The sequence below is a fragment of the Aedes aegypti genome, chromosome 2 (assembly GCF_002204515.2).
Source record: "Aedes aegypti strain LVP_AGWG chromosome 2, AaegL5.0 Primary Assembly, whole genome shotgun sequence".
Taxonomy (NCBI): domain Eukaryota; kingdom Metazoa; phylum Arthropoda; class Insecta; order Diptera; family Culicidae; genus Aedes; species Aedes aegypti.
Window position 1 is genome coordinate 285,135,704 of NC_035108.1, and position 13,604 is coordinate 285,149,307.

A 13,604-nucleotide genomic window follows, 5' to 3' on the forward strand; every position below is an offset into this window, starting at 1 on the left:
GAAAAGTTGTGAAGAACGCCTGAATTGGTGCAGGTTTACATTAGGGGCGGATTAATGGATGAGGGGGTTTGTGATTTCTAACGCGTCATACAAATTGTTTTGAATTTTCAGTCAAAAATCTTATTCTTTGGATCCAGTTCCTTAATCTGATCGAAAGAAAGTTTTAGTTACAGCGGAATTGATGATAAATAGAAAATATTTACCCTTTGATGCATTAGAAACGGAGTCAGCCAGCGACAAATCAGCAAACACGTCCATTTCGGAAGCCATATTGAATTTCTGATAGTGAAATGGCTGTACCGAGAAAATTTGCCTCACGTGGTTCTTCACAATGATGAGCAATGGGGTTCATAAGCGTTCTTATGACATTGACAATTGATTGTTATGAAAAAATTACACTTGTCTTATGAATCTCAATCTCGTCGAATGAAATACGCAAGTGTCTTATGAACCAACAAAAAAATAATAAAAAACGCGTTCATTAGTGCGATCTTATGAAAATCATGCGAGAATTTTGCCTCAGTGTAAAAATTGGCATGCGTTGCTATTATTCCGAACAGCACCGTATTCATACATGGGATTCGGAGAGCGAATGTGTCAGCCCAACCGCAGTGAGATATTTTTCTCGCTTAGGTGTATTTCAGAGAACAATGAGAATAAAGCTGTTGAAATTGGGTTGTTCAGAAACATAATTTACTTCAAATTCTTTAAGAACACCATGCAAAAGATTTAAATTGACACATTATTTTTCAGCATCGTGGGGACAGCAATTGAAATGTTTCGAATAAAGCTTCCAGTTCATCTGGTAGACTTTTCATTATTTCAAAATAAATCTATGTAAAATATTGCTTCCTTCACTTAAATCACCGTTGTAACACTACTAGTGTTGTGCGGAGGTAGGGTTTATTGATAATACCGATATCGGTTGCCCTTAATCTTGATATAAAATCGATATCGGTTTTCGAATATCGAAATCGGATCCGATATCCCACAATTCACAAAAAATGGTAAAACTCATTTTACCGCTTTGGTTTGCCATAAGTTAACCCTAAAATCATTATATATTTTAGAAACAAAAAAATGTACTACTTGGCCTATTCGTAACAAAACTACTATAACTATAAGTAAAAATCAATAATTTTCACGTGCTTTCATGAATATGTGATCTTTTATAATTAGTTGGTATAAAATGTCTGAAACTCTACCACTTTACTGCCGTCAATCGCAAGTCAGTCCCATCTGTAAAAAGTAGGCATTGAGAAAATGGGCTGTGAAGTTTTCAAACACGTTTTCCGAACACATCATATTATTTCATTAGTGCAGCTGAAAGAGCATTGGAAGAGATGTTGAAAACTGAACTCAACTCAATTTTGACGAAAATGCAGATGGGACTGACTTGCGATTCACGGCAGTTTAGAGCAAATGAGCCAAACCAATTTTAGTTGCACCAAATTACATAAAAGAGAATCCATGGCTGAACTATATAAGTTTTTCAGAAACCAAGAGTAATTTTAAAACATCAACACCACAGTTGTTGGGTATTAATTTACACAAAATATAACAATTTTGTCTTTATAGATTATGATATTTACGTCGATATCAAAATTCCTTTATTTTTCTCTTTCTGCATTACGACCTCACTTCACGGGCCTTCCTTAGCCGAGTAGCAGAGTAGCTACAAAACAGTTCGATTCGTATTGGAAATTTCCTCGAAAGGATCATTAAAATAACCAAAACGGCCACTATGGAAAGCATAGATAGCGCCACCGTAGCCTTGTGTGTTTGACAGAACAGCAATGCTGTCACAATGTTAAATCCCATATACAATGGCGCTCTTGTTTTGATGCGGTGAGCACTGACAAAAACTACCTTCAATGATCCATTCCTTGGGTATAGAGTATTGCGGCGCTCATTTTAAATCCACATCCAGCGGCGGCGGTAACGCGCAGAAGATATGCGCGCAATTCAAACGCAACGTCAAAACTCAAGTATGCTTGGATTTTTTCGTTGTTCAAGGACGCAAATGTTTCAAATTGGCTAAATATGAAACATTTGGTGATTTTTATTATCACTGCGACGGTATATCGACATTTTCAGATAAACGCATTACGTGGATTTATCTTGCTGAGCACAATATCATCGTATCTGCCACACGATATACCAAAGCGAAAATGGCAACTTTGGCAAAGAAAGATCTCAGGTAATAGCTGTAGAAGTGCTCATAAGAACAGTATCCTGAGAAACAGGCTCTGTCCCAGGGATGACGTAATGTCAAGAAGAAGAAGAAGACATCAATGTGACAAAATCTACTTCACAGCTTGAAAAAATTTCCATATTTTTTTCCATATTGGGGAGACTTGATCCCTTCTTCACTATATGCATTATATGCAGCTTTTTTTTATAACTAACTAGTGGTACCGTCCAACAAACTTCGTCTTGGCATCAAGTGGGCTGTTGTAAAACGTCATATAATCCCCCATGCAAAATGACACAATAGTCTTCTCCCGTTTTTTCGTTGTTCCGTAGACTTTCCCAAACATTTTCCTCGCACTATCACGCCGCATCCCTTGTTTTGCACTCAACTTACAAAAAAAAAACTTACGTCAATCCGACCATTCGTTCTCAAACCATTTCGTGACATACAAACACTACTCCATTTTTATTTATATAGATTTTATCCTTTTTCCTAAGATAATGCGTTGGGCGTTGTGTGATTATCAACCAAAAATTCAATGTGTAATAGCTGAAAATGCAACTTCCTATATTGCACCAATATTTCTAACGCACTAATCTTGCAAAGGAAGTATTCAACAAACGCTTAAATAAAGATCAAAAACGTTGGACTACTATTTCTTCAGTTGAGTGGCTTTAAAATGTTGAGTAGGGGCACATGTCAGCGATTGTGATGGTAATACTTGGATGTCGAGATGTTTCACCTTAACGCAACATTAAATTTGAATTTGTTGATTCTTTTTTGTTTATTTTCTATAATAATCTGGTTTATGATTATGAACTAAATTTGAAAGATTAGCACATTCGTGGAATTTTAATAGCCTTTAAAACTATTTTACTCATCAATTTATTTGTGGTATTTTATATAAGATTCGTTATGATTAAAACCAAGGATTTTTCTATCAACAACATTAATTATACAAAACTACAAGGAACGTCCCATTTTCTACGCCTTTTCCGTTAATTTGCAAGCAATACTGAATTTTTATAAATCTTATAAATAACTAAATCAGAGGCTGGATTACAAGAAAATTTCAAAAAACATTTTCATTGAATCCAGAGTATGAATCCAAGAAAATCTTGAAAGAGATTAAATTTTAAATAGGATTCCCTCAGAATCTGGAACATTCTAAATTTTAAAAAGATTTATTCGTGAATCCGGGTTGGTATACTCTTATAATCTTATTATATATATCGCATTTCTTTCACCACTGGACTATCGAAGAAGTTTTTATAAGCGTGGAAACGCCAATAAAAGTGCGCAATGGCATCAAATCGGGTAGGTGTCTTTGGGGGACTTATTCTTTGTAAATCAAAGAATAAGTGCTCTGAAGACACCAACGTGATTCGATGCAATCTCGCACTTTTATTCCCATTTTCGCACTTATGAGGCCGCACTTCGCAGTCTAGTGGTGAAAAAAATACACAATATTATATTATCAGAAAGATACAAAGTATTAGATATCATTAACCTATTTTTAATTTTATTGTTTTTGTTCAATGCATTACACTGAAATATGTTACGAAAATCATCGTTAGTAGTTTCTGCAGGTTTGTTTCCTGCCATTATAACAATATTCATTTGCACATCTATTTCATAACATCCAATTATCCTTATGGATTTCTCGTAAAGAAGAATATTTTATGTCATTAAATATTTGAGCTTTACAGAGATTTTTAGAGAATTTATAAGGCGTTGTAGAATTTTAAAAAGAATCGTTTGGAACTATTTTTGGCTCGTTGAACGCAAACATGTTCCATGAGTCCATAGAGGAATTCCAGGTGGAATCTCTGAAATATCTCCTGATAGAATCACAGGAAAAGCTTCTGATGAAATACCTAGTTAAGTTCCAGGTGGAATCCCTGAAAGAACACCTGATCGAATCTCTGGAGGAATTCCAGATGGAATCCCTGAAGAATTCCTGATGGAATCCCTAGACGAATATCTGATGAAACCCTCAGAACAATTCTTGATGGAATTCCTAGAGGAACTTCCGATGGAATCCGGAGAGGAACTTCCGGTGGAATCCCTAGAGCTAGTCCTGATAAAAACCCTGAAGGAACTGCGTGTTTAATTCTCTAGAATAACTCCTGATTCTAGAGACCTTCCTTAGCCGAGTGATCAGAGTCCGCGGCTACAAAGCAAAACCTTGCTGAAGGTTTCTTGTTTAAATTTCCGGTCGGTCAAGGATTTTTTCGTAATGGAAATTTGCTTGACTTCCCTGGGCATAGAGTATCATCGTACCTGCCACACGATATATGAATGCGAAAATGGCAACTTTGGCAAAGAAAGCTCTGAGTTAAAAACTGTGGAAATGCCCATTAAACTCTAAGCTGAGAAGCAGGCTCTGTCCCAGTGAGGACGTAACGCCAAGAAGAAGAAGAACTCTTGATTCTTAGAGGAATCACTTATGGAATCCCTGTAGGAACTCCTGATAGAATCCCATGAGGAATTCCAGGCGAACTTTCGGAAGGAATTTATAAAGGAATTCTTACAGGAATTTCTTGTTAAATCACTGGATAAAATGTTGATTAAATTCCTGGAAGAACACCTGGTGGAATCATGAAGCAGTTTTGGAAGAATTCCTAAAGATATTACAAGAGGATTACCTGGAGAAATTCATGGTTAAATTCCTGATGGAATCCCTGTAGTTCAAATCCAGGTACAATCCATGGTGGAATTTTTGAATCACAGGTGAAACTGCTGATGGATTCATTGAAGATATTTCTGGAGAAATTGGTTGAAGAATAATTAAAGAATCCTTGGTGAATTTGCCGAAGAAAACGGTTATTATAGAAACAACTCAAGAGCGGGCATTTGATAGATCACTATGACACCGACGCTGCGTAAATTCACGCATTTTGACTTTCCACCCATCTGCATCGGCAGTTCCTGGGACGTCGAAGCTTCAATTTGACATGATGACGTCGGTGTTCGTGCAACATCCCTACAGACGGTACGATCGGTTCGTCGAACATTTGGCTCCGCCCACCGGTGGTTTGAGCAAAATCAAACTCGTTTGATTTTGGCCGATCGATTCGTCAACCGTCAAATTGGTTTCACAAACTGTCAAATTGGTTCGTCAAACAGCATCACACACGGTCAAACATAGTACCAACATGAGCATAAACCTGGCGCCCCCCAGGAGTCAATGTTGGTCAAACCGTCTGAGCGTCTGTGGGGTGCATAATGTGGATTAATCACAAAAATCATTAAAATTTTATTAAATCAGTGATCTTATGATGGAAAACTATTTGCAAAATGATAAGTTTTTATAATATGCAGCAAATATTCCGAAAACAAGCATATAACATTTACTAGAAAAATCTGTCACCATTCACCTGGCAACACCGTCATTCATTGCAAACATAAACCGTACCGATGCATAACAAAAATATGCGATAAATCCAATAAAAAACAGAGAAATTCCGTTGCCCTTCATTAAATTGTAATGTTTTCTTTTGATATGTACGATTGAACAGTTGATTTTGATTTCCAATACTCGTCAATCTACTAAATTTCCCATGTGTTTACATAAAAATATGCTTAACACAAATGTTATATTTTTTTGTTTGTTTTGAAAATATACATGGAAAGGCGACACTACTACTGTTACATCAATGATGATTCTAATGATTCTTTGAGTTACACGCCGCTTCACCTTAAGGAAGATAAGCTATAACTTTCATAAGGGGCGCGCATACTCCGCACATACCCGGTCTGATGTATGCTCTATGTATATCAAATCACATTTAACGCGGTTCATTATCATTTTTCACTAGCATTAAATAAAATAGGATTATTATACAGTCCATATTTTCTTCCTTTGCAGGATATAAAACTGACAAAATTGAACATCAAAACAAAAATTTGTATTGCGCTCAACATTAGCACAGATATGCCATACTGATTCTTTTTAACGAATAAGGTAAGAAAGAAAATAATTATTTGTTTTAATAAGCATAAGTATAAGCATAGATGACCGTACAATTCGTAGTTGCTACTCCGTGATTGACCAGTGTAATCAAAATTGTACAGGGAACCAACAGGTGCAGCTTGGGAGTAGCTAACATCTTCAATGTACAATTTCGAGAACTCCAATGGTAGTAATGTCAATAACGGCGCCGGTCACGTCCTTACGGTCATCGGGGAAGGAAAGGAATGATAGTGTGACGTCCATTGCTACTAGAGACCGAGATCACCTCTGCATCTCCATGGTTTTCACAGGAAGGAGGATTGTTAGTGGGAGGGTTAAAAAGCTACATAATCAGGATTCACCTTGGTTAGTGATGCGATTAATGTAGCCTCAATTTGAAAAAAGTTATCTATCTGTCGTCGACAATTTTATTGTCGGACTATTCAAAGGTTATTTTTTGGTTATTGCGACCAATATATAAAATAATATGCTCGTGTAGCTCAGAATTTTAAAAACAGGGATAATGCCTTATGCCGACACTTACAGTGACGAACCATCCATAGTTTGTTTAGTGATTAAAAAAAAGAAGCAATGCCATGATACAAATTAATGTTATCACAAGCATGAAACGAACTGAAATGCGGAATAATAAAAAGGTTTTGCCAAGGGATTTGCAAACAATACAACTAACTTCTTCAAATGCTATAGAGTAGAATGATAAAAGGAAAGTTCTCACCGAATGTCAGAGCATGTCTTCATGGGAAGTTCGTCCATTGTAGCGGCCGGAGCTACTCCTTTTCAGCTAGCGAAATGTAAAAGAAACCCAACTCGAATCCTGCTCTTCTTTATCTTGCGAAGACTTCGAATTCACAAATCTTGACCGATGAGAAACACTTTTTCTTTTCTCAGTTTCAGTTTCTTCAGATTGGAATAGTTGATCTTTTTCCCTGCAGATTTACGGCAAAGACGTTTCACTATCTTTACAAACTTTTTAAATGACAACAATAAATGCTTCTTTAACAAAACTGAAAAACCAAGTCACTTTTAAATGGCACAATCGTCAGCCAAATATCAGCCAAAACGCTAAAATTATAGAGTGAAAATTCGTGACATGAACAATTTTGCGACCGGTCGCGAGCGCGGCTTACTGCGATCTCTCAGAAAGAAAATAATTATTTGTTTTATCAAAAATCTCATCAGTTTCAATAATAAATTAAAAAATCTTTATCTTGCACTATGTGTTTCAAATTACACTTCGGTAATACATTCCTCGTTATTTCTCACTAACATTAAATGAAAAAGTATTACCGTAAAGTACCCATATTTCGCGCGCGCTCCTAACTTCGCTTACTGTCATTTTAAACATGTTTTGCAAAAGACATTTTTGTTGGCTAGTATTTTAAATAATTCTACTTCAGTCATGATTATACAACTTGCAATTATACAATCCAATATGTATCAACTAATATGGATAAAATGGCAGTGAGCGAAATTAGGAGCGTGCGCAATTATATTTGTTTTAGTAATTTATATTTGTTTTAGTAATTTATTATATTTGTTTTAGTAATTTATTATATTGCTATTTATTTCTTCCTTTTCAGGATATAAAACTGACAAAACTACAAGCCAAAATAAAAAGTTGCATTGCGCTCAAAATTAGCAACGATTTGCCTGAAAAATAAAATAAGAAAGGAAATTATAATTATTTATTATATCAAAATCCCAATTATTGCTCATAATAAATAAAAATAAACTTAAATTAATAACTGAATTTGTATTCATGGCACGTGAAAAGCAGGAAAAGAAATAAAATGGATGTGCGTTTTCCGGTGTGGCACATTCTGGCCATCCCTAATTTATACTCAACAGGCAAAGCGCATATTGAAGAAGGAATCACAACAAAGTAGATAAAAGGATCCTTGGATCGATAGGTAAGGCTTTCCCAGGGAAAATTTTCATTAATTTGAGTTTTCACTCGATCAGGTATTGAAAGACCAAAAATTTCAAGTCAGACAGCAAATGTTTAATTGCATCTTGTGTTTTAGACCAATCTGCCATCGATTTTCCATCAATTGTGTCCTGCTCGGCAGCTGCAGCCATATCTCAACACGACGAATGTCTGGCGCTGGAGGACGATTTTTTCAGAATCCTTTCCAAGACTATGTAGGAGGCCCAGTAGTGAAAAATGACGACCATATCAGGGGATTGATCCAATCCTACGTAAATCTCATCGTGGACAATACGAAGCCGGGGAAGAATAGCGACCATCGGGGAGACTTGTATGTGGGCGATGCTGGTATTGCGTATATGTTTCTGAGGCTGCACGAAAATGGACTTTTCGGAGCTGATGCCCTCCAGTATGCCAAGCAGTACGTGGCCAATGCCAAGAGTAAAGCTGTACGCTATGCAGCTCGGGCTGAGGAACGGTGTTCTTATCTCTGTGGAAATGCAGGGATCTATGCGGTTTCAGCTGTCATTTGTCACAAAATGGGACAAAGACAGGAGATGGATGAAGACCTAAGAAATTTTGCTTCTGGCATTACCGTGTGCAAGAAGATTGACTTTAACAAAAACGGAAGCGACGAATTGCTCTTTGGAAGAGCGGGATATCTAAGTGGGATTTATTGGCTGCATCAGACAATCGACAAGAAGTTATTTGCTCACGAGACGTTGAACACTATTTGTGGAGTTATAATCGAAAGTGGAAAACGCTATTCAACAGCTCATCGCAGCCCAATTCCGTTGATGTACCATTGTTGGGGAGATGAATACCTTGGAGCAGCTCACGGAGTTTCTTCCATTATGCACATGCTGCTGGAGTCACCATTTCAAGCAAATCCGAATTGCACCGAATTGGCTGCAGTTCGTGCCACAATCAATAGTTTATTGTCCTTACAGGATGCTGAAGGAAATTTTCCTGTAACGCTACAAGATTATTTGCAACGAACGAGGGACGAAACATTGGTCCATTGGTGTCATGGCGCACCCGGTATAGTGTATCTTATGGCCAAGGCTTATATTGTCTTCAAAGACCAAAAATATCTCCAATCCTGTGTTCGTTGCGCTGATCTAGTTTGGCGCAAAGGATTGTTGCGTAAGGGCCCGGGCATATGCCACGGTGTAGCCGGCAGTGGATATGTCTTCCTCCTCCTCTATAGACTGACCGCAGATCCCAAATACCTCTACCGTGCTATCAAGTTCATGGAATATTTAACGCATGAGGAGTTCATTCGTTATGCTCGCAATCCAGATCGTCCCTTTAGTCTGTACGAAGGCTACGCCGGAACCGTTTGTTTCCTGTTGGACTTACTGCGACCAGAGCGTGCCAGCTTCCCGTTTATGGATGTGTTCGATACCAAGTGTTAGGATTAGAATTAAACGAAAATCTTCACATTGAACTAGTTTAGACGTATTTCACGATGAATAAATTAATTTATTGATTCCACAATTATGCACAAATCCTGGAGCTATACTGTTCATTCATCATCATCACATTCGTTTTCTATTTTTTGTTTTTTTAAGGTGCATTAGGGAGACGTATCCTGTTGCCGGAACTTTTAATTCACTTATAAGCGGTTTCTTCACCACCGTTTGGGCCTTAAACCGATTTTAATTGTATGGGTAAACGTGGTATACGGCTTAAGTGAAGGCGAAGAAATAGGCCCTTGTGCAGACAGGTTTTGAAAAACTAAGGGACGGCGATCAAATGTGAGGATAGGTTGCGGAAGTTTCGCAAATTCAAATGAATATTTACGGTTTCCAGGGCTGGTAGATAGTTACTATTTCCGAGCTGAACACTAAAATTTCACTATGTATTTGCAACGAAAATACACTTAAGTCTTTTTTTTTCAGAAGAATGGTCACTATTTTCAAGCTCTGGTGACTATAGGATGAGTTAGCTACTACAAGAAATCAAAGTGTCAAGAATTGCACGGATATTAGTGGCTAAACTAGACGAACTCCATAGATACAGTCATTTCTTCCTTTTTTTCTAGCCGAGTCATTTAAATAAATAATGATGGAAATTTGACCAATATCTGACAAAACAGCTGGATAATTTTCTGGAGGCGTTTCTACAGTTATCTTCGACATTTAAACATATATTTTTGAGATATTTTTCCAATGAAGAGTTCAAAAGTAAGACCGGTTTGGTTGAAGTGAATTTTTGTGACAAATTTAGCTATACATATTTTATTTTCATAACTCAAGATTACTAGGGAAAGTGTGCCAGTTATGGTCATAGTGGTTCCCTATTTGGCCATATGTGAAATTTTGAACACTTTCACGGTAAAGTGCTCGTTTTGGTAAGAAAAAAATCAGGTGAAAATTTGAAGTCCGTACGTGGACGCTAAGTGATCCCCCAACGGCCCTGAAGGTATTAGGTGTAGATGACCCCGTGCGCAAAATCGAGCTCTCTGATCTAGAGTACGCAGCATGAGTACACTCAAAATAATCCACACGTCAAGGCTACGTGAAAACATACGTAGTTTTTTTCCATCGCACTTTTCACGTAGCAGCTACGTGGATCATAGGTGGCACTGAATTAACTCACGAGTTAATGAACTTTTTTCGATCCACCGGAGTTTCACGTAGCAGTTATCAGGGTTGTGAGTAACTTTTACGGAGCGTAACATTGGATTCTAAACATTTTTCCAGTATGAATTACGGGAACTTTAGATAGGAAAGACATTAATTTCAGGTTCTTTTCCTCTGTTCTAAGTTTTTTTTTTAATTACTGGAAAGAAATTAAAATTGAAACTAACAAGCAATAACATTTGAACATTTATTCAAACACAAAAAAAAACACTTTAGCTACACATTGATAAAAAAAACCGTCTGCCATCGTGGTCCAACTCATCGTCTCCAACTCCAAATTCGATTCCAACTCTTTTTTAGACCAGTAGATCCGCTTTCAATGTTGAGTCCGGTGCATGGCTTTGCATGTCGACGATGCTGCTTTTCGTCCGAAACCGGATACATTGCAGGTGGATCATCAAAAACGCGACTGCCGTTGACAGTACTGCACTCTCCGCTCAGCTCTATTGTAAGAAATAAAAAAATAAAGCAATAAAGGGGAAGTCTATTTTAAACAAAGTTTACTTACCACTATTTTTCAATATTGTATGCGGTTCTGAAGTTATTGCAAATTATTATTTATTAAATTAATTATTTTTTCAACTCACCATAACACAGAATGAACTAGAAGTTGAACTGTCAAAATTTCGGTTCATTCACCCGTATGTTCTTTTCACGTAAGGGTGATGTTCTTCAACAGTAAATGTTATTGAGGGTTCATTTCATATATATCTCCGTCTAGGTGATTGTTACTGTCGTCAGGTAAACTGAAGAAAAATTCATTTTTTTGCAATCTACGTGATTTTCCACGTAGCCTTGACGTGTGGATTTTTTTGAGTGTACGAAAAGCCACCAGTAACAAAATGTCCTGCGCGCGTTGAAAATCAGCATAGAAGTTTGTTTTCTTTGGGATGATTCGAATATTACGTGACATAAAATTTGCGTAAGGGGGTCTAACCTCCCTCCCCCACGTAACAGCTTTTGTATGGAAAATTTAAAATTTTTGTGTGGACCGTAACACTACAGAAGACCCCATCTCTCCTCCTGTTGCGTTACGTAATATTTGAACGATCCTTTTGTAGTTCTGAATTTTATGTCAGCGTGCAGTTTTATAAAGATATCCACAGTATAAAGTATTATTTTACTTAAAATTCTATGCTGATTATCAGTTTGTTACTAGTGGCTTTTCGTAATCATGTTGCATACACTAGAGCAGCGCGCTCGATTTGGCGCACGGGGGTCATCTACACCTAATACCTTTAGGGTCGTTGGGGAACCACTAGCGTCCACGTACGGATTTCAAATTTTCACCTGATTTTTTTATCACCAAAATGGGCACTTTACAATGACGAACTTACAACATTTCGCATTTTCGAAAAATAAGGGACGGCCTGATGGACACCCTAAGGAATTTGCTTATTTTGACTGTAAAGACATTTGTTAAACATTGTTGCATAATTTGGAAAAAAATATTTTGTTTCCAAAAAAGGGTTTGAAAAAAGCTTATATTTGGTGGCCACCATCAAGCTAGCGGGGCAAAGTGAAAACCCCCATGGGGCAGTATGGACACCTTAACGTTTATAGGAAAATTGTTCCGCGATCATTCCTAGAACCTCGAAAAGTGAAATATATAATCAGGAAACCATAGTGACAGGTAACTTTGCCACAGAAAACATAATTAAAGCCAATTTACGACATTTTTCATAGAGATGCTTTCAATATTGCCTCGATTTTCAACCGATTTGTGGTTCCACATCATAATCATTGCATTAAATGCTACATTTTTTTTAAATATAATTTTGTGTTTGAAGTTATATTTCTTTCTCTTTAGAGTGTCAGTTCTACTCTGTCACCCGGTGTACATATTATCCCAACAGTATAAGAAATTTTCTTATAAGTTTTTCATGTCTTAAAGTAGCAGAAACAAAATCTACTATAAGGTACCGCGGGGCAAGTGGGTAAATGGGGTAAGTGAAAATAATTGGTATATATTATTATATATTGAATATGTGAATTAACGTTTCAAAATCATGCGTAAACCATTGAGGCCATTCAGAGCATTACGGTAGGTAAGAGATTCCTGAGATTTTTCAACCATTATTGCATAATAGAGCGAAAGATTGTTAACCTGTCAACTAGTACTCCGTAACAAGTTGGCGGCGTGCAATCTAGTGGAATTCAGTGGAAAAAAGTTGCGGAAAATAATTTTCGGTACCTCTTCTAAGTTGTCCTCTCTGAAAGTTTCAAACTGAAATAGAAAAAGTTTTGAAATGAATTCGTTGTAGCTCTAAAAATAACTAAATTAAAACATCTCCAATTTTCTAATCACATGGGGCAAATGAAAAGTTTTTTTATTAGAGATTGAATTTGTGTTTGCTTTTTAGGCATCTATAGGTTTGCAATTACCATAGAAAAACAGCGTGCTGATAATTTAAGAAACACTTTACTCAAAGCGTTAAAAGCTAATAGAAACACGGAACATCTCTAAAAGAGGTTGCCAAACATTCCTGTATCATTGTGTCTATTTCGAACAGCCGATTGAAAGGTAGACGTTGATTGAAAGGGTCCAATGTAAGAGAACGCAGGGAATCTCGTGGAATGTCTATGTAATGCTAGTTCACAACATAAAAATGGGGTATGAGTCTATCCACAAAAAACATAATCAAAATACTTTATTCAAGGATTCTGTTCCAAAAAATGGTTTCTCCCGAAAAGTTATTCGACGTCATATCCGACTTTCTTATAAACAAATAACGAGCGGTGGAAATTCTACAGAGCAGAAATACAATTGCTGTCCCATGATGTAAGAACTTACATTGAAAATGCTGTAGTAGGTAATAATGTTGCCGAATAATTTCAACAAACATAACTGAACAGAAC

At 36.9% G+C, this 13,604-nt stretch overlaps 1 protein-coding gene across 5 annotated transcripts in view; it reads left to right on the forward strand.

The window, feature by feature from the left end:
* The window catches only part of LOC5564837 (lanC-like protein 3 homolog), a 33,670-nt gene extending 24,062 nt beyond the window's left edge, over positions 1–9,608 (forward strand). For 2 of the 5 annotated variants that reach the window (XR_002500582.1, XR_002500579.1), the window contains exons 4-5: positions 6,066–6,161; positions 7,751–8,053. Coding sequence is in view for 2 of the 5 variants with exons in the window: in XM_021845250.1 (XP_021700942.1) it covers positions 8,265–9,515 (1,251 nt within the window). In the remaining 3 variants the exon portion in view is untranslated. Of the gene's footprint in view, positions 1–6,065; positions 6,162–7,750; positions 8,133–8,194 lie in introns of those variants that run through there. The other 3 variants (XM_021845250.1, XM_001649118.3, XR_002500580.1) reach the window with 3 other exon arrangements.
* Positions 9,609–13,604: the final 3,996 nt, after the last annotated feature.